This window comes from Peromyscus eremicus, chromosome 2, assembly GCF_949786415.1.
Source record: "Peromyscus eremicus chromosome 2, PerEre_H2_v1, whole genome shotgun sequence".
Lineage (NCBI taxonomy): Eukaryota > Metazoa > Chordata > Mammalia > Rodentia > Cricetidae > Peromyscus > Peromyscus eremicus.
The window spans coordinates 155,015,858-155,035,504 of record NC_081417.1 but is presented as its reverse complement, the minus strand read 5'-3'; the positions used below and the strand labels follow the sequence as shown (position 1 = coordinate 155,035,504).

The 19,647-nt window shown below is 44.4% G+C and overlaps 2 protein-coding genes and 1 pseudogene across 2 annotated transcripts in view; 1 reads left to right on the top strand and 2 right to left on the bottom strand.

The window, feature by feature from the left end:
• Positions 1-5,640: 5,640 nt before the first annotated feature.
• LOC131904925 (oogenesin-1-like) overlaps positions 5,641-19,647 on the bottom strand; it is a 56,435-nt gene continuing 42,428 nt past the window's right edge. Inside the window, 2 exon segments of the mRNA XM_059255917.1 lie at positions 5,641-5,974; positions 10,670-10,675. Coding sequence (XP_059111900.1) covers positions 5,641-5,974; positions 10,670-10,675 — 340 coding nt within the window.
• Positions 8,086-10,161, top strand: LOC131905288 (crooked neck-like protein 1). Its single transcript, XM_059256261.1, is given in 1 exon segment — positions 8,086-10,161. A coding segment is annotated over 1 exon segment (2,073 nt). The 5' UTR covers positions 8,086-8,088.
• LOC131905289 (transcription initiation factor TFIID subunit 10-like) lies at positions 14,552-14,936 on the bottom strand (annotated as a pseudogene).

Genomic DNA, 19,647 nt, shown 5'->3' with positions numbered 1-19,647 from the left:
ATAATACATACACCATATTTGAAGTAAGGACAGGCCTAGACTAGGCTGCAGGATATGGGGTGTCCTGTGGAGCTGAAGGACTTACCTGATCTGGACACCAGTGAGAGGCCTCTAAACCCAGGCAAGGGCAGGATATGACTCTAGAATCCAAGACTGAGCATTTCTCTGGCTGCTCTAACTCTTTATATACCTTTCCACTGAACCTTCCCCTTTGTGGCCACACCCTCCCATCCTAAGTCTGCAGTCTGATTCAATAACTGAGTCTCCACCCACTTAATGCTTTTGGGATTTACATGGTATAGGATCAACTCTAAACCCAGGAAAAAAACTTAAGCAAGGATGATGGTCACTGAAGCCACGTTATGGTGGCCCATGCCTTTAATCTCAGCATTAGGAAAGAGAGACCGGCAGATATCAAGAGACACCCTGTGATGATATTTTATTTGTGCTGAAATGTGATTTTTTATTTGTATGTTAATAAATAAAGTTTGCCTGGATATTAGAGGTCATAGCGAGCCATAAACAGAAGTCAGGTGGTGGTAGCACATGCCCTTAATCCTATCACATGGCAGGGAGAGTCTCTGTGTGTTCAAGGACACAGCCAAGCTTTGTGACACATGCCTTTAATCCCAGTACCAACCATAGAGACCTGGAGGTCTGTATATACAGGCAGTGATAAGGAAGTGATGTAGCTGGGCTTACAGACAATGAGAAGGCAGAACAGGAAGGCAATAAAGGCTAAAGTTAGACAGGAAGAGGCTCCCTTGGGAAGCTATGGTGAAGTGATGAGCTAAGGTGAGTTGATGGCTATTGCTCTGGTCTCTATGGCTTGCACCCCTGTATTTGGCTCTGTGTTTCTTACTTAATAAGACTGTTCAGAAATTTGTCTTCAACACCCTGTCTAGAAAAAGGAAAACAAAAGCAGGAACATCATCAACAACAAAACTCATTCATTGATCCAACCACAAACACTGAGTCATTAATTGCCGATCTATGTATTTATGTTTTAAATGTTTTGATTGGAGGGGGGTTTTAAAGTGTAGCTAAGGTTAGTTGGAACTCCTGTGGCCTAGGATGAACTACAATGCTCAGCAATCCTCCTGTCTCCATTTGCCTTTTGTTATGGTGTGAGCTGCCACGCCTGAGTTTTATTCTTGTGTGAACAACACAGTTCTGAAGTGATTTGGCCCATCATTTACAGGACTGTGCCTCATGATTGACCTGAACCATAGAGCTGAGAATGTCATTCATTTTTAAAGGATCTTTGTCCAGGTCTTCATGAACCGGATTAGGGGTTGTGCTGGATGCTGTGGCAGTCCATTGCTAGGACAGCTGCACGGAAGACTGAGGCAGGAGGATGGTGTGAGTGCATTCCTCTTGTGACGAGAGTACTGGTGATTCAGCTCAGTTGATAGAGACTTTCTCTAGTGTGCTCAGTTATTATAGTAGCATGCAGGAGCAGGAGGATAGCTGCAAGGTTGAGTCTAGCCTGCTACATGATAAAACCCTGTCCCAACGAATGGACAACACTGAGAGCTGTTGCCCGGTGTCGGAGAACAGCTTGGCAGAGAGACCTGTGCAATCCTGCCTGCAGTCTGGACCATGACTCCTCGGTTGTTGTTCTCAAGGCCTCCATTCCACTCCCTTCAGCATGACAAGCCCCTTAGAGCATCTACCTGGCTAGGATTACCATCACCCCACTCAATTCTAACTGCTGCTAGAAATCAAAATTTAAAAAATTTAAACTAGAAATATAAAACACAATAAAAACTTTCTAGAGTGGATATACCTGCCAGAACATTTGGCTTCTAAGTCAACACAGATGCATTTGTACTTTCTTTCACACTTTCTGCAATTTTGGGGGCACGTTGTCAGGTAGCCCAGCTAGAAAGATAGAATGACCTTGAGTCTCTGCTCCTCTGTCATACTCTCAAGAGTCAGGGGATTGCAGATGTGCATCTTTGTGTCCTATTTGTGGATTTCTGAGATATTAGCCAGGCTTTGTGCATGGGAGACCATCATTCCAGCAGCTGAGGCGCATCCCAGAATTTTTGAAGGGGTTGGGGTACAAGGATGGCCATGTACGATCTCTGGAGTCATCCCACTCTTCAAAGAAAGGTGGCCACTCAGGTTTGTGTCCAGGTCATTTTAAGTTATGAATCAGCTACTTGGCTCATTTATTTATGTAATTTGCTTTTCTCAGGCTGGCCTGGAAGTCAATATTTAGCCCTACTTTGCCAAAGACTTTTTTTATCCACTTGCCTTCCACAATGGGATAGTGGGCTTACAAGCCTGTACCACACAAGGTTTTCTCATTCTTTTGTTTTTGTTTTTGTTTTTGTTTTTGAGGTGGTCTCTTGCTATGTAGCTCGGACTGGCCTTTCACTCATACTACAGACTATTTCTCTGTTTTTAACTTCCCAATGGCTGAAACTACTGGTGTGAATTACTGAGACATCTTGGACATCTTTTTGTTACTTCCATTTAACAGTCTCTGTTTTTCGGAGACCTGATCTGCAGTAGTGCAGGAGAGCCTGTGGAGCCCACCCTCTTTCCAGATGCTCTCAGGTAGTTTCATGGCTTTTCTGTTTGTTTTTGTTTGTTATTTGTTTCAAGGCAGTGATTCTCTGTGTAACTTTGGAGCCTGTCCTGGAATTCAGTCTCTAGACCAGGCTGGCCTTTAACTCACAGAGATCTACCTTTCTCTGCCCCTGAAATGCTGGGATTAAAGGCATGCACAACCACCACCCTGCCCAGTTTCATGGCTTTACAATTTTTATAACAATGATGGGCAATGGTGGCCCACGCCTTTAATCTGAGTACTCCCGAGGCCAAGACAGGTGGATATATGTGAGTTCAAGACCAGCCTGATCTACAGTGTGAGATCCAAGACAGGAAACCAAACTACACAGAGAAACTCTGTCTCAAAAAAACCAACCAAAGAACCAAAAAAAAAAAAACAAAAAAAACAAAATTGAAATCTTACATCCATCATGGTATTGCATGCAAACGGATGATAGGGGGCAGGAGGAGGAGAAATAGGTAAGGACATGAAGCCTTGGCTACCCCAGTAAGTGGAGGGTATTTCAGATGAGGTCAGTTTACAACACAGCCTGAGCCACCATCCAGCTCACAAATGTTGATGAAGACATGGTCTCATTGTGCAGACACAAAAGGCCTGGATCACCATGTAGACCTGGTAGGCCCTGCACACAAAGATCAGCCCCTTCTTTCTTGGAGCACTGAAGTTAATGGTCTTTACAGAAACACCCTCTTCTGTCAGAAAGCCATTGAGCACCATCTCCTTCCATGACACAGATTCAAAACTGTTCTGAGAAATGGTTTTTATAGCCATGCTGGCTTCTATCTTGTTAGATAGCCAGAGATGACCTTAGTTCTAGATGACAGGCTTATTCCAGCTTGTCTAGTCCACACAATGCTGTAGAGAGAGCCTCAGGTTTATGATCCTGGGCAAACACATTTCCAATTGTCTATACCTTCAGAACCATTGCCTAGCTGCCGCAGATGCAAGTCATGTTTCTGTCTCAGCCTTCTGAGTAGCTAACATAGCTGAAGAATGAGAGAACATGCAACTCAGTTATATATTCTAGAAAGATCGCACAATTGTGACAATGTTTGCCACAAAGTTCTCGGAGGATATGTTTTAGGAGATTTTGGGTGCATGTCTCTTGCCAGGCAGGTAGTAACGCCAGTCTAACCAACACTCAGAACCATGTGGGTCACATGTGAATAAAACTCAGCCAGGTGTGTTGGCTCACAGGAGTCCACCTACTAGATGGAATGCTGAAGGAGGAGGATTTTCAGGAACTGGAGTATCACATCTCCAAAGCTACAGAGCAAGACTCTTCTTCAGTAAAACAAATAAAAATGGAGTACATACACAGCTACTAAATTAATGAACAAATAAAATTCAGTGTAATGGGCTCCTGTCTTTCAGGCAAATCTCAGCTTTTTGTCTACCCCAAAAGGAACTCTTTTCATCTAGATACTGAAAAATATCTTATATAGGTAGCCTCAAACACATTAAGATCTCCCTGCTTCTTTCTTCCTCTAGACTGATGGGAATAAAGTATGTGACCTGAAAACACAGGGATTATTTTTGTCGTGTGTATTTGTTTGTTTTGAGACAGGGCCTCTCTTTTGGTAGCCTTGGATGTCCTGGAGCTCTCCATGTAGATCCAGCTAGGTGTAAACTCACAGAGTTTGGCCTGCCTCAAACTGCACAATGATTGGGGTAAAGGCATGCCCATCCACGAACTGCAAAACACAAACTGCTTTTTCCCCCTATTATTAACTTTTTATATTAAGAATTTTTTTTCATTCATTTTGCACACCAATCAAAGTTCCCCATTTTCCCTCTTCCTGTCCACTCCCAGCTTCCCCTCCCAACCCACTCCCTACTCCCTCCCACAAGAAGGCAAGGCCTCCCATGTGGAGGGGCATTCAGTAGAGGCAAGTCCAAGCTTCTCCCCCTGCCTCAAGGCTTCATGAGGTGTCCCATCATAGGTAGTGGGCTCCACAATGTCCACTCATGCTCCAGAGATGGATTCTGATCCTACCGCCAGGGGGCCTCCCAAGCAAATCAAGCTGCACAACTGTCTCATCATGCAAAGGGCCTAGTCCAGTCCCATGTAGGCTTCCCAGCCATTGATCCAGCTTTCATGAATTCCTTCTAGTTCGATTTTAGCTATGCAAAGTGCTGTCTATAGCCAATATAGTTCCCACTATTAGTTGTGTGTGTAGATACTTGATGGATATTCCTTCACAATTAGTCATGATTTAGGGCAACAAAGACTTAACAACCATGACACATCAAGTGTAGGACTTCCTGTCTCTATTTCTAAAAACAAGAAACGTGATGAAGAAAAAAATAATGTGATATTAAGTTCTTATATTGCCACCTGATTAGATCTCACTTCATACCAGTTGGTTTCGAAAGCATTGAGCACCGTGTGAAGTCATGTGCTCTAAATCCCAATGCTGAGACCTTTCCCTAGGATTTCATGTCCTGCACAATTTTGAGAGTGACTAGCTTAGTGTGATGGGGAAAGAAAAACCACAGACACAAGTAGAGAAATGCTGGGGATGAGTGGTCAGTGTGCTGTGAAGGAGCCGCACCAGGAACTCCAAAACACAGAACATTTATTATATGCAATGGGCAGAAGGGTACAGCTACTCATGCTATGGGATTTCTGTGAGGAACAGTCCCAAGCTGCAATAATCCCAGGGAGGATTTCATCCATCCCCACCCCTCACACTCAGTAGGCTTCCACAGCTCAGAACTGAAGCATGATCCTATCTAGTCTTATCAATAAAACCCAGGAGTCAAGTATGGGGTAATAATGTGGAAGATCAGAGAAGCAAAGGAACAACCACCAGTGACTTCTTATCTCTCCAGTTACTCTGACTGAATGAGGGGCCAAGATCCTGTCTCCACCTCCCAAGCACTGGAATTAAAGGTGTAAGCCTCCCAAGTGCTGAGATTAAAGGTGTGTGCCACCACCGACCAGCCTCTATGGATAACTAGTGGCTAGCTCTGCTCACTGGTCTCAGGGCAAGCTTGATTTGTCAGAACACCAACAAACAATACAACAGTACCAAGAAGTAATCTTTCCCAATTTATTGCCAACACAGGCAATGTCTGCTCTCCAGCTCATAGATAGAACGATTGAAACATTTATAGCATTTTCTTGTAGTGAAAGTCACTTTTTGGGGCTTTCTTTTTGTCCTTATTATACTTAAGAGTTCAGGACAAAGTTGGTCAAACTGATCTACAAGTACCAGGCCCCTATGATGGTAGCATTCCAGAGGTGCAGGGTATAGCTCCTGGGTCAGCTTGCTCAGTTTGGCTGTGTTGTGAAGCAGTTGCATCAGGAGAGGCAGAGACAGATTATTATCAATGAAATTGACCTTGGTGAGCTGGGAACATTGGCTCAGGGCAGGCAAGAGCACCCTGAATCCTGAATCCTCCACCTAACAGGCAAAACAGGTGTCTCTCTCAGTAAAGGGCTGTTGATTCATGAGGCCCTTACACTCATGGACAAGGGAGAGAACAAACACAGGCCTAGGTCAGCTTCATAATGTCTCAAGGACAAATCCTGCAGCTCCCCTTCAGAGTCACATGCCGACTTGCTCAACCTTGTGCAAGTGTGTCCAAAAAGGATAAGACTAAATCTCAGCCGATTAAAAATTACTAGTATAACTGCTGCTTGCTTAATCAATTATGTTTGAGATGACCTAACTGTCCCTGAAACTCCCCCTAGCTGTCTTTCAAAGGAGCCTGTACACTCTACCTAGGGTCGACCTCACGAGTCTGGGGTCCTAAAGACATTTTTTTTTTTTTTTTTGGTTTTTCGAGACAGGGTTTCTCTGTGTAGCTTTGCGCCTTTTTCTGGAACTCACTTGGTAGCCCAGGCTGGCCTCGAACTCACAGAGATCCGCCTGGCTCTGCCTCCCGAGTGCTGGGATTAAAGGCGTGTACCACCAACGCCCGGCCCTAAAGACCTTTTTGCCTTGCAAAGTTTAGCGGTCACCTTCCTATGGGTCCTGCATGGCCAGTTGACACAACATTTTGTTAAACAGTCCAGGCAAGAACAGTTTCTTGCCCAAATGGCTATTTTGGCCAAGAAGAAGATAAACTCCACATGGAGTGTCTTTGACGCCCATCCTCTCTTTGAAGTAAATTGGTGCTGACAGGAGCAGACATCTCACTGTCCAGAAGATCCAAGTTTTTAAAACATTTTAAATGCCATATTCTGTAGGTCTTTGAAATGTTTGAAGATTACCTACCTAATTGAATTCTGTCTATGTATACCCAGAAAACTTAACATGCCTATCAGTTTGACTATCATAGAAGACTAATTATTCATCTGTAGTTCTCAATTATCCATTACAATTTAAATGAGTTACATAAACTTAATACTTTAAAAGAGAGTAGAAATATACATACAGTATAACAAAATTAACTTTAAATTTATATCAATAAACTAAAATCTACAGCAATGTAAAATATTTTATACAAGTTGTTGCTCTTTAAAAGTAGATTCATTAATCTAACCTTTCATTCTATCATATCTATATCCTATATTTCCATATCAGATCCCCCTTTCTTTCTTTTTAAATTTTTTCCTTTCCTGTTTAATTAAAAAGGAATATTTTAACTTGTTTATTGCTTGTATGTATTGTATATAGTTATTGTATTATTGTATATAGTTTTTCTTATATTAGTTTTAACATTTTTTTAATTATTTTTATTTTCATTAGACAAAACAGGGGAAATGTGGTGATACTTTGTGCTGAAATGTGGTGATATTTTATTTGTACGTTAATAAATAAGGCATGCCTGGAGATCAAGGGAAAAAAGGACAGCCATTTTTAAGTAAACACAAAAGTCAAGCGGTGGTAGCACACGCCCTTATTCCGATCACATGTCAGGCAGAGTCTCTGTGTGTTCAAGGACACACTAGGGAATGGCCAAGTGTAGTGAGATATGCCTTTAATCCCAAACCAACCATAGATACCTGGAGGTCTGTGCAGACAGGCTGTGACAAGGAAGTGAGGTAGCTGGGCTAAGAGCCAATGAGAGGGCAGAACAGCAAGGCAATCAAAACCCAAGCAAAAAAAACCTAGGTAGACAGAAAGTCAGAGCATTTGGAAGGTGCAGAGCTGGTGAGGTAATGTGGCTCCCTGTATTTCCCTGATCTCTAAGGCTGTCAACCCTATATTTGGCTCTGTGTTTCTTAATTAATAAGACCATTTAGAAATTCGTTTACAGGGCCAGGTGTGACTCTAAGCTCCTGGACAGCGTCTTCTCTGGCTCCTCTGAAGCTTTTATAACCTGTTATCATCAGGCTGGTGTCAAACTCAGAGATCCTCCTGCCTCTGCCTCCAGAGTGCTGGGATTAAAGGCGTGTGCCTCTGTTGGGGGATCTAGTTTGTCCTGGGCCGGCTCTCGGGTGTGGGCTGGTTTTTGAAGCCCACTTCTGAGGTCCAGGGGTGTGTGTGTGTGTGTGTGTGTGTGTGTGTGTGTGTGTGTGTCCGGGTTACTCATGTTCAGCGGCTGCAGACATGGCGTCCTCTACAGCGGCCGGGAAACAGAGGATTCCCAAAGTGGCCAAGGTGAAAAACAAAGCGCCAGCTGAGGTACAGCTAACTGCAGAGCAGCTCTTAAGAGAGGCTAAAGAGAGAGAACTCGAGCTCCTTCCACCCCCGCCTCAGCAGAGGATCACAGATGAAGAGGAGCTCAATGATTACAAACTTGGGAAGAGGAAGACTTTTGAAGATAACATAAGAAAAAATAGGACTGTGATCAGTAATTGGATCAAATACGCTCAGTGGGAAGAAAGTGTAAAGGAAATCCAAAGGGCTCGGTCCATATACGAGCGTGCCTTGGATATAGACTGTCGGAATGTTACACTCTGGCTGAAATATGCCGAGATGGAAATGAAGAACCGCCAGGTCAACCACGCCCGAAATATCTGGGACCGAGCCCTGACAACTCTGCCCCGAGTCAGTCAGTTCTGGTACAAGTCCGCGTACATGGAGGAGATGTTGGGCAATGTTGCCGGTGCCCGTCAAGTGTTTGAGCGCTGGATGGAATGGCGGCCTGAGGAGCAGGCCTGGCACTCCTACATCAACTTCGAGCTGAGACACAAAGAGGTGGAGCGGGCCCGAACCCTTTACGAACGCTTTGTGCTCGCGCACCCCGCTGTGAAGAACTGGGTCAAGTATGCCCGATTCGAAGAGAAGCATGCTCATTTTGCCCATGCGCGGAAAGTCTACGAGAGAGCAGTGGAGTTCTTTGGAGAGGAGCATATGGACGCACACCTGTAAGTGGCCTTTGCTAAATTTGAGGAAAATCAGAAAGAATTGGAAAGGGTACGAGTTATCTACAAATATGCCCTGGATAGAATTTCAAAACAAGGGGCGCAAGAACTCTTGAAAAACTATACCATCTTTGAGAAGAAGTTTGGTGACCGTCGGGCTGTGGAAGATAGCATCGTGAGCAAACGGAGATGCCAATATGAAGAAGAAGTGAAGGCTATTCCGTACAATTACGATGCCTGGTTTGATTACTTGCGCCTGGAGGAAAGTGAGGCGGAGGCCGACACAGTGCGGGAAGTCTATGAGAGGGCCATTGCCAACGTGCCGCCCATCCAGGAGAAGAGGCATTGGAAGCGCTACATCTATCTCTGGATCAACTACGCGTTCTACGAAGAGCTGGAAGCCAAGGATCCTGAGAGGACAAGGCAGGTCTATCAAGGGTCTTTGGAACTAATTCCTCACAAAAAGTTCACATTTGCCAAAATGTGGTTATATTATGCACAGTTTGAAATACGACACAAAAATCTGACACTGGCCAGAAGAGCTTTGGGGACTTCCATAGGCAAATGTCCAAAGAACAAGTTATTCAAAGGGTATATAGAACTGGAACTATAGCTTCGAGAATTTCACAGATGCCGCAAGCTTTATGAGAAGTTCTTGGAATTTGGACCTGAAAATTGTACCTCATGGATTAAGTTTGCAGAATTAGAGACCATCCTCGGTGACATCGATAGAGCCCGGGCCATCTACGAATTAGCCGTCAGCCAGTCAAGCTTAGACATGCCAGAAGTACTTTGGAAATCATATATTGATTTTGAGATGGAGCAGGAAGAACCTAAAAGAGCACGAAACCTTTACCGACAATTGCTTCAGCGAACACAGCATGTCAAGGTATGGATCAGTTTGGCTCAGTTTGAGTTATCCTCAGGGAAAGAAGCAAGTGTGACTAAATGCAGACAGACTTATCAAGAGGGGAATAAAACAATGAGAAATCGTGAAGGTAAAGAAGAGAGACTTGTGTTGCTAGAATCCTGGCGAGGTTTTGAAGATGAATTTGGAACAGTATCAGACAAGGAAAGAGTAGACAAACTCATGCCAGAAAAGGTCAAGAAGAGGAGAAAGGTCCAGGCTGAAGAAGGGTCTGATGCCGGCTGGGAAGAATACCATGATTACATCTTTCCAGAGGAGGCTGCCAACCAGCCTAACCTCAAGTTTCTGGCAATGGTCAAGCTCTGGAAGAAACGGCAACAAGAAAAAGAAGCTGCCCAATAGGATCCACATAAGGACATTGGTGAGAGTGAATCCTCATCTTTTTAAGTGTTGGAAATTTTTTAATAGAAATTAATAGTTTAGAACTTTGATTTCTGAACATTTTAATATATTTACACAGTAAGGAGTGATCTTTCATAGCTACCTTTCTAATTATTTTTTAAAACACTCTTGGGTTCAATGTCGATAGAACACCATAGATTCTTGTGTTCACCCCTCCTGCTCCTACCCTATATGAAAATGAGTTTTATATGGCCTGTGTACTCAGATGACCATCAATGTATGACAGATAATTTATAAGCCATGCCATTTCCCTACAATGAGACAATGTTTAGACATAAAAGTTAAGTGATGATACACACTAGGACATGGATAAACTTTGATAACATTATAGAAAGTGAGAGAAACAGATGACCAAGTTGTGCATTGTGATTCCATGTACAGGAACTGTCCAGAACAGGCAGATCCCAAGAGAGTGGATTATGCTTGTCAGGCCTGGGGAGAGAGGGGAGAGGAAATGGGTGCTTATAGGAATATCCTTATTCGGGAAGATGACGATATTCTAGAACTAGAGAGTGGTGATTGTACACTATCATGAATGTACAAAATGTTACTGACTGTTTACGTTTAAAATGCTATGTGGTTATTTTGTATTTTAAAAATAAATTTTATCATATTAGTACAATGGCCTGTGTAGTCTATGTTCACTCCTTTGGCTTCTGTGGATTTTCCAGACATTGGGTTTGTTTCCTTCTTTTTTGATTTTTGATTTTAGGTTTGACAATGGAGCCCTGGCTAAGATTGAATTCTAGATCCTCCTAGCTGAGGAGTGTTGGTGGTGCTCTCCTAACTCTGGCTCCACCGAGACATTCTGATGCATATTCCCCCAGTCAGCTCCTGTAGTTCCCACACTGTCTGAGATTAGAGAGGAGCTCCCAGCATTTAGACGATTCTTATACAGTACTTCAGACCCCAGCTTGGCTTCCGTCTTGGGATCTTTCTTTCCATCCTTTCTTTGGGTACCCATGCCATGGTGCTAAGGACAGCATCAAGGGCTTCGGATGTGTTAGGCAGGAGCTCTTCTGCCATGTGTGGTAGTGCAAACCATTAATTCCAGCACCCAGGAGGCACAGTACCTAGAGGTCTTGTGGTCGAGGTCATTCTACTCTACATAAAGAGTATCACGTCAAACAAACAAACACACAAACAAACAAACAAACAAAACATGAAAACTTCCACTTCCTCAGAGAGACAGCCACATTGCTCACTTTTACTCCTTAGCATCCTTCACTCTGAGATACAGATTGGACTTTCTTCCCATGCCTGTGGGAAGAGGTAAAGGTTCCTTTAGCCATTGCTGCATGCCCCAGGAGCAGTCCCACACACCTGGAAGCCCTCTTCCAGAGAGGCTCAGCATTGATCCAAGATTCTCTAGCTGGAATTCTCCTATTCCAGAAGCTGCTGTCCTGCCCTTTGACACCATTCTCACTAAAGCCCAAACTTGCCTGGACCTCCCAATTTTGTCCCAGCTGGCCTGGAGTACCTGATCCCATTGGCTTTACCTTACAAGCCTACACAATCATACTCATCTCAAATCCAAATGTCAACATTGCTTCTATTTCCATTTTTCCATATCTCACCCAAATAGTTAATATTTTTAATCTAGAGAATATAAAGGAATGTTTATTGTGTCACCTGGCTGGTCTTAGCCCTGGATATTAGCAGAGGATGGACTAGATTTCTTAGGGGTCACTGAATCACCATCTATGGACCAGATGGCAGGACACTGAATCCAGCAAGTGAGTGCAGCCTCCATCACTGTAGAGGGCTTCAGTGATTCCTCTGAGACTCTCTGACTCTGAAGGACCATTTGAGTCACAGGTCCTCTAATCAACCACTGCCTTCCAGTCCCAGGGAGGAGGGATCAGTTTTCTCAATCCCCACCAATCTCATCCACATGGAGTTCAAGATGGTCCATGGAACGGATAGCATCAAATGTGCCATCATTAAGTGATGAATGTTAGGGATCTAGTAAATGCAGGAGTATGCTGATGACCCACTCCATGAGCTGAGACTGAGTATTACTGACATGTGGCCACAGCATGCAGAGTGTTGGCTGGGAAAGGCTTCATTTCCTCTTGGGCTTAGACAGACAGCCAGGTTGTGGAATATTGCGGTGGCTCAATGCATGTGAGTTTGCTACATCAACCAAAAGACCTTAGTGTGATGCCCAGAATCTCCTGTGGAAAAAGAAACTGACCATTGAAAGTCATCCTCTGAAGCCAGGCATGGTGGCAAGTGTCTTTAATCCCAGCACATGTGAGGCAGGGACATGTGGATTTCTGGGAGTTCGAAGCTAGCTGGCTGTACATAATGAGTTTCAGGATGGCCAGACCTATGTGGGAGATCATGTCTCAGAAAGAGAGAGGGTGGGAGAGACAGACAGAGAGAGAGAGAGAGAGAGAGAGAGAGAGAGAGAGAGAGAGAGAGAGAGAGAGAGAGAGAGAGATCTTCTGCCTTCCATGTTGTTACAATGGCACAGAGGGGCCTACATACAGACTCACATACACACTCAATGATAATAAATCAAAGGCATATCCTGAAAATGTGTGGTGTGTGTGTAGATGTAGAAGACAGCAAGTGCTCCCAGAGAACAGAAAAAGAAAGGGTGGTGTCAGATAATCTGGAACTGTTCCAAGAGTTTCAGGGTGCTGAAATCAAACGCTGGTCCCCAGAAAGAACAGCAAGCCCTGTTAACCTCTGAGCCATCTCTCCAAGAGAATCTGTCTCTAGCTTTTTGACTGGGGTTTCATGAAGCTGAAGTGTATGAAATGCTCAAGAAGAGGGAATTTTGGGTCATTGTTCCCTCTGAAAGTTCTAAGATGCAGAAGGTGTAGAGACAAGGGGGGCACGAGAATATGCAAACATGGTAAGCATAATGAACAATTATGAAATTGTCAAGGAAATCGACTCGGTAAATTAAAAGAATGCAATGCCCTCTCATGCAAAAGGGTTTTATTGAAACCTATGGGAAACTGTAATGCTAAGGGTGGTGGGGGAAATAATATCCAGGTCCTCAAGCCTTCCAAAGCAAGAAAAAGACAGATCACAGCTCAATAGTGAAAATGCTGTATGCCCAACATCAGTTCATAGTTCCAACAACTTACTGTTCAAGAAAGAAACATGTTGGAGACTGACCCAGGACTGTTTGACCCAGGACTGTTGTGTCTTGAGTTTTCTGCTTCGTGAAGTCTTGCAAAAACAGGGCGTCCTTGGCCTAACCACCAAATTTACGTTTAGATAAACTACTTGGCATAAACTGTAATCAGCCAGCTGCAGAAGCCTGGGACCAAAGAAACACCCTACCCTGACCAACCTGACTTCTTCTCAAGAAAATTTTTCCACTCTTTCTGCTCCCCCTCCCTGCCTGAAATCCTACTTATAAGCTGCAACATCCTACCAATAAACGAGACCTTGACGCGACTCAGACTGACTCTGTCTTTCTTTATGCGCCTGGTCTCCTTCTTCTCTCGCCCCCATTGGCTTTCAGGTGGTTCCCTCCTCGAGACCCTCGAATAACCTGACCTGCTGGATGGGTCAGAAACATATATCCATAAATTACAAATCTTCATGTAAGATGGACAACCAAAAGGCAGAGGCTAAACCAAGACAGAGGTGCTCTCTGGAGGACCCGAGTTTGGGTTTCAGCACTCAAGTTAGGTGGTAGGTCTTGTACCTACAGTCTCAGAGGACCCTTGGCCCTCTTCAGATGCTTTAAAGGAACCATATGTACGTACACACATGTACATATATAAAGCAAAATAAATTATTTTAAAAACTGGGACCAGATCCTTAAGGTCTCTGAAAAGGAGAGTGTTGCCTGTGGAGACAGGGTATTCATTAGCATTTAGGATACCTGACCTGCCCTCAGGGTCCTGACAGGATATATCTCAGCTGCAGCCACTAAGAGGATCCCCTATGGGCATTCGCTAAGTTTCCTTATAAAAGGCTGGCTTTGTACACCTCCTGTCTCTTTCTCTTTCTTCACTTTCATCCCCAGAGACCAGTCTCTGCTCTTCTCTCCCCTCCCCTCAATAATCCTGCAACCTAGGTCTGTTGTATGGTGTGACTCCTTCCAAATGACTCATCATTTTTAAAATACAACAGTGTCTGTGGTGCAAGATTGTCTTGAGCTTTAAGCAGTCCTCCAGCCTCAGCCTCCCTAGTGCTAGGTATAGGCACAAGCCAAGACAGCCTTTTAATTCCTTTATTATATGACTTCCTGTCTTAGCTTTTAAATTCTTTTAATTATCCCTCTGGTAAATGAAAAGGCTTTTCTTTCTTTGTTTTTTCTTTCTGTTTTTCACAATAAAGTTTATTATGGAAACAGGCTGGTGTGGGGACAGAGGAAAAGACAAATATGTCTGGGTTAGATGGCTCAGGTGAAGTAGTGGGGCTTCTTCTCATGGATACCATATTTCCTGAGGGCAGGGGTCAAGTCCTCCATGATAAGGGTGTACTTGCGATCCTTGCTCTCTTGGTCAGGGAGCTGCCAGAGGCTGTGCCCTTCATTTTACAGTGCTGTAGGGCATCGTTGGCAATATCTGAGATGAACCTTTGGTCAGCTAGTGACTGAGCTGAATTATGCGTGGGTCTGAATCTTCAAAGCCAGCAGGGTTCAGGTAATAAGCAGTCTCTGCATCTGGGATTGTAGGAGTGTAATCCTCCAGCTGCATCAAGAAGTTTACAGGAGACGTGCTGGACACTAAGGGCTTCCCTTCTCTGTTGGCCTTGCTCGGCAGGGCATACACACCCTTAGACATTGCCCTTCACGGGGAGCCAAGCCGGCTGCTGCCACCTAGGCCGGCCTGCACTGGAGCCCACGATGGGGCAGGTTCCCCTGCCTGCTGCTGCCTCAGGGTCCTTGTCTGAGCCGCTGCAGCTCATGGTGCTGGTGGGAGGGGTGACGAACCCGGCTTTTCTCCATCATGATCTAGATCGAATTTTATTAAGGGATTTAAACCTTTGACATTTTTGACAAACCTTCCCAAGATCAGATCCTCTGTCTAAAATCCCTTTGTGGCAGGGCGTTGGGGGCACTCGCTTTTTAATCCCACCAGTGGGGAGGCAGAGGCAGGAGGATCTCTGAGTTCGAGGCCAGCCTGGTGAGTAGTAACAGGGTTTAAAAGCTTACATATAGAGGTGTAAACTAAGTCTGGGCTTAATGAAATTTTCTCCTTTACAGTAGCCACACCAAACAAGAAAAAAATGAAGATGAAATGAGAGACAGGCTAGCCTGGGTGAGATGGGGCTTCTTGACTGTGTGAATGACTTGTCTGATCTGGACACTGGTCTTCCAATCCCAGCAGGGTAAGTCGGTCCATCCAGATTGTAAAGGTCACAGTGTCTTGCCTAGCCATCCTAACCCTTGTATCCACTTCCCCCTTGCTTTCCCTTTGGAGCCCCACCTCTTAGCCACAAGCTGCCACCTGATTGGTTGAGGAAGTTCTCACCCATTGAATCTTACTATTTGGGATTTTGCATCAGTAATTTGAGTGAATCAGACCTTACTTTGGTAAGGGATGAAATCTGAGATGATGGTCAAGGTCCCAGGTTCATCCATAGTACTCTTCCTCAAACTCTGAGCTCTGGGATTCATTGTCTAATTTACAGTATTACTTTGGTAAATTTTTTTCCAGTTGATGTCTCACACTATACCTTAGGCCTATCTGGAACTCTTACTGTACTCTGAGCCCACTTATATGTCTCAGTAATCCTCCTGTCTCAGTAGACCACATGTAATAAGGTGTGTCAGATTCATTAGATTTCCATGCAGAATAAAGAATGAATTGAGACCACTTTGAAGACAACGTCCCAAATGCAGAGTCACTGTACAAACACTAGGGCTTGCTTCTTCCTCCCTCCCTCCCCTCTCTTTCTCCAGCCCTCTCTTCCTTCCTCCCTGTCTTCCTTCCTTCCTTCCTACCTAGAGTAGGATACACCCAGGACCTGTCTAGACAACAGCATCAAAAAGCCCCAGAGAAGCAGCCAAGATGAGGTCTGTGGGGGGCCCAAAACAGCTTGATCACAGAGCTGCCATGACAGGTTAGAGGCCCAGACATAGCTTCTGGCAGGCAACAACTGGACCCAGGAAAAGCCATAAGCTGACTTCACCCAATGGTGCTCTTCCAAGGGGAAATACCTGAGGCCCAGACACAGCTTCTGGCAGGCAATCTCTGAACCCAGAGAAGCTATAAGCTGACCCCACACAGTGGGGCCTGAATCTAAGAGCAAATTCCTGATGTTTCAAACATTCCCTATACCCTAGACAAATGTCAGCCAATCAGGACCCTGAACCCTGGAAATCCCCTCACCCACACAGCCTTGGCTCTGGGCTCTCTGCTCTCCCTGCTGAACTGGAAAGAGACTCTAAGCTGTGAGCTTAAAATAATTAAGGCTCTTTGGTTTTACATACAGGATTTTCCATGGTGATTTTTGGGGGTCCCTGCAATCTGGGCATAACAAGGTCCAGTGTCCTGTAGCTGGGGTAGTGGGGAAGGGGAGCACTGCTTGACTTCCTATGGATTTCATAGCTCTATGAAACTGGTCTACATCTTCAGTCAGTGACCACAGGGAGATGCCACTCAATATGTCCTTAGGCAGTCAAGCAGCCCAAGGTGGCCCATAGACATTTCTTCTTGATTTCTCAGATGAACATAGTTAAGATCTGGTGCCGAGCCATCTTGAGTTGTACACCAGACAGGCCAAAGCAGGAGGATTGCTTGTGTTTTATGCCCAGATCTCTAGTACTAATTTTGCCCTAATCCCATTCAAGATTATCAGGAAAAAAAATACACAAACAGTATTCTGAATCTAAATTTACTTAAACTAAATCACCTCAACCAGCAAGATGGCTCCTGATAAAGATGCCTGCTGCCCTGCAGAAAGACCTGAGTTAAACTTTTAGAACCAATACAGTTGGTGGAAGGAGAGAGAGAGTCAGCTCACACAAGTTGTTTCCTTGCCTACACATACAAATTAAATATGTAGTAAACCAAGTTGACTGTCTTCTGTTGGGCAACAGTCTTCCACTAGTCTTAGTAGCCTCTAGGGCCACTCCTGTACCAACACTCAAAGTGGTCAATTCTAGTAGCTCAGGCCTTTAATCCCATCACATGTGGGACAGAAACAGCTGGATCTCAGTGAGTTTGAGGCCACCCTGGTCTTTGAAGTTATTTCAGGCCAGCTGGGGTGAAGCAAATATCTATGTGGATTCCTCTTGAAGATCTGTGACTTTGATGATGAACTCGGTGTCTCCCTTGCCCTTGCTGGCTCTAATATTATCAGCTTCAAGGCTTTGGTACACTCATTAGGAATAGATTTCAACCAGCATAACGACCTACAAACAAATGTGAGACAATCTCTGAGCTAGAGCGTGAGTCAAACATTTCTTACTTCTTTGGGGCTGAGGAGCCAACCCAGGGCTTTGAATATACTGAGTCTGTTCATCAACACTCAGCTGTATCCAAAGCCACTTTTCTGTAGCCACCTTGTACAGTACCATGCCAGCTGATATAAAATGGGCTATAGGGCTGGAGAGATGGCTCAGCCATTAAAGGCTAGGCTCACAACCAAAAATAAAATGAGCAATATACATCAGTAAGCTTTTCCCTAAATACAGGCCACATCATTCAGTAGACACTTCCCTAAGATGCTCAAACAAGACTACCTGACATAGGTTTTGTTTTTTTGTTTTTGTTTTTACACAGCCTCTCACTATATGGACCAAGCCGGTCTAGAAGTCACAGAGATCTACTTGGCCCTGCCTCCCAGGGATTAAAGGCCTACACCACCACCACACCAGGCCTAAGAATTGGTTTTGTTTTGCACTAAGGTATTCAAACTTATGCTTTTATTTCTGTTCAACTGAACATCCCACTATTAAGTTATAGTCACTCAGTAACCTGAGCAACACGAAGTATGGTCTCTATATGTCCTAAGATGAATGAGCTGGCTCTGGTAGCACAGGGTGGCAGGATGGGCTTGAAGATCTGGGGGCAGGAGTTGGGGTTGGTGAGAGACAGCTCAATGGGGAAGGTCTTGCCGTCAAGCCTCAGTTCAATCCCTAGGACCCACATGCTGAAAGGAGGAACCAGCCCCTGCCAGTTCCATGTGCACATTATGCAGACACAGAGTCCCCGCCTCACAAAAATAAATCCAATAATCTTTTTTTTAAAGATGAATGAGAAGAATGTAGAATCAGAAGCAGCTCTCACACACATTTGGAGAACAATTCAGTAAGCTGGGTTGAGAAAAGGCTTGGATCCTTGACAGGACACTTGGCACTGGGAGGGAGCTAGAGAAGCAGAGGTTGGCCTCTGATGAAGGTTGCTTTCATTTCAGGCCTTTACCTTTGTGCATGGAGGACCTTAAGACGGAAGTGGAATCTTGGGCAATGTTCAGGCTTCCTATGTCAGACTCTTTGTATTGTCGTTGGGAATAAGATAAAAACATATTCAGCATACCAGTGACTCTGTCTTCCACATATAGAAGCTGTGGCCCACACATGCCCACACTCATACAGATAGGCACGCAGAATAAACAAATATAACCAAAAATAGAGAGGTCAAGGCATGGTGATTCATATTGTTTTCTTTTTTTTTTCTTTCTTTTTTTTTTGTTTGTTTTTTGAGACAAGGTTTCTCTATGGATCCTGTCCTGGAACTCACTCTGTAGATAAGAATGGCCTGGAGTTCATAGAGATCCACCTGCCTCTGCCTCCCAAGTGGTAGGATTAAAGGTGTGTACCACCATCACTGGGCAGGAAGATCTCTGTAGGTTTGAGCCAGTTTGGTCTACAAAGTGAATTCCAGCATAATCAGTGCCATATAGAGAGATCCTGTCTCAAAAAACTAACTAATTAAATGAAAGACTTCAAAGCTGGCCTTTCTTAGGTAGTGAGTCTGTATTATATTCCATCTCCAAAAACAAATGAAAGGATCCTTAAACCAGACATAGTGGTAGAAACCTATGGTGAAGCAAGTTCCTGCCTGGCCTTGAACTCAAAGAGAGCCCCCTGCTTCTTCCTCCTGCAGGCTGGGATTAAAGGTGTGCACCACCATGCCTGCAGGAACATCTGTGTTTGTTTATTGTTTTATGAACATCTTCGGAGGCATAAGTATTTCAGTGGTGGCTGTGGGTTTACTAATTCAAAACTGCCAGCATCAGCAGGGCATAGTGGCACACACCTTTAATCCCAGCACTGTGCGGGTAGAAGCTGGCAGATCTCTGCGAGTTCTCGGCCAGCCTAACAATGTCACCAACATATACAAGGGACATGAGTCTCTGAATGTAAGGTTTCCTTCATGAGCATAAACTGGTCACAGACAGGGAAAATTAACACCATAACCTGCTGTGCTTAAGAGAATCCCAGGGGACAAAGAAGACTAGATGAAAGGTCACATGCCAAGTAAAGTAAATATGCCGCCCATTCAAGCCCCCTCTCAACTCTAGCAGTGGTCCCAAAATTATGGC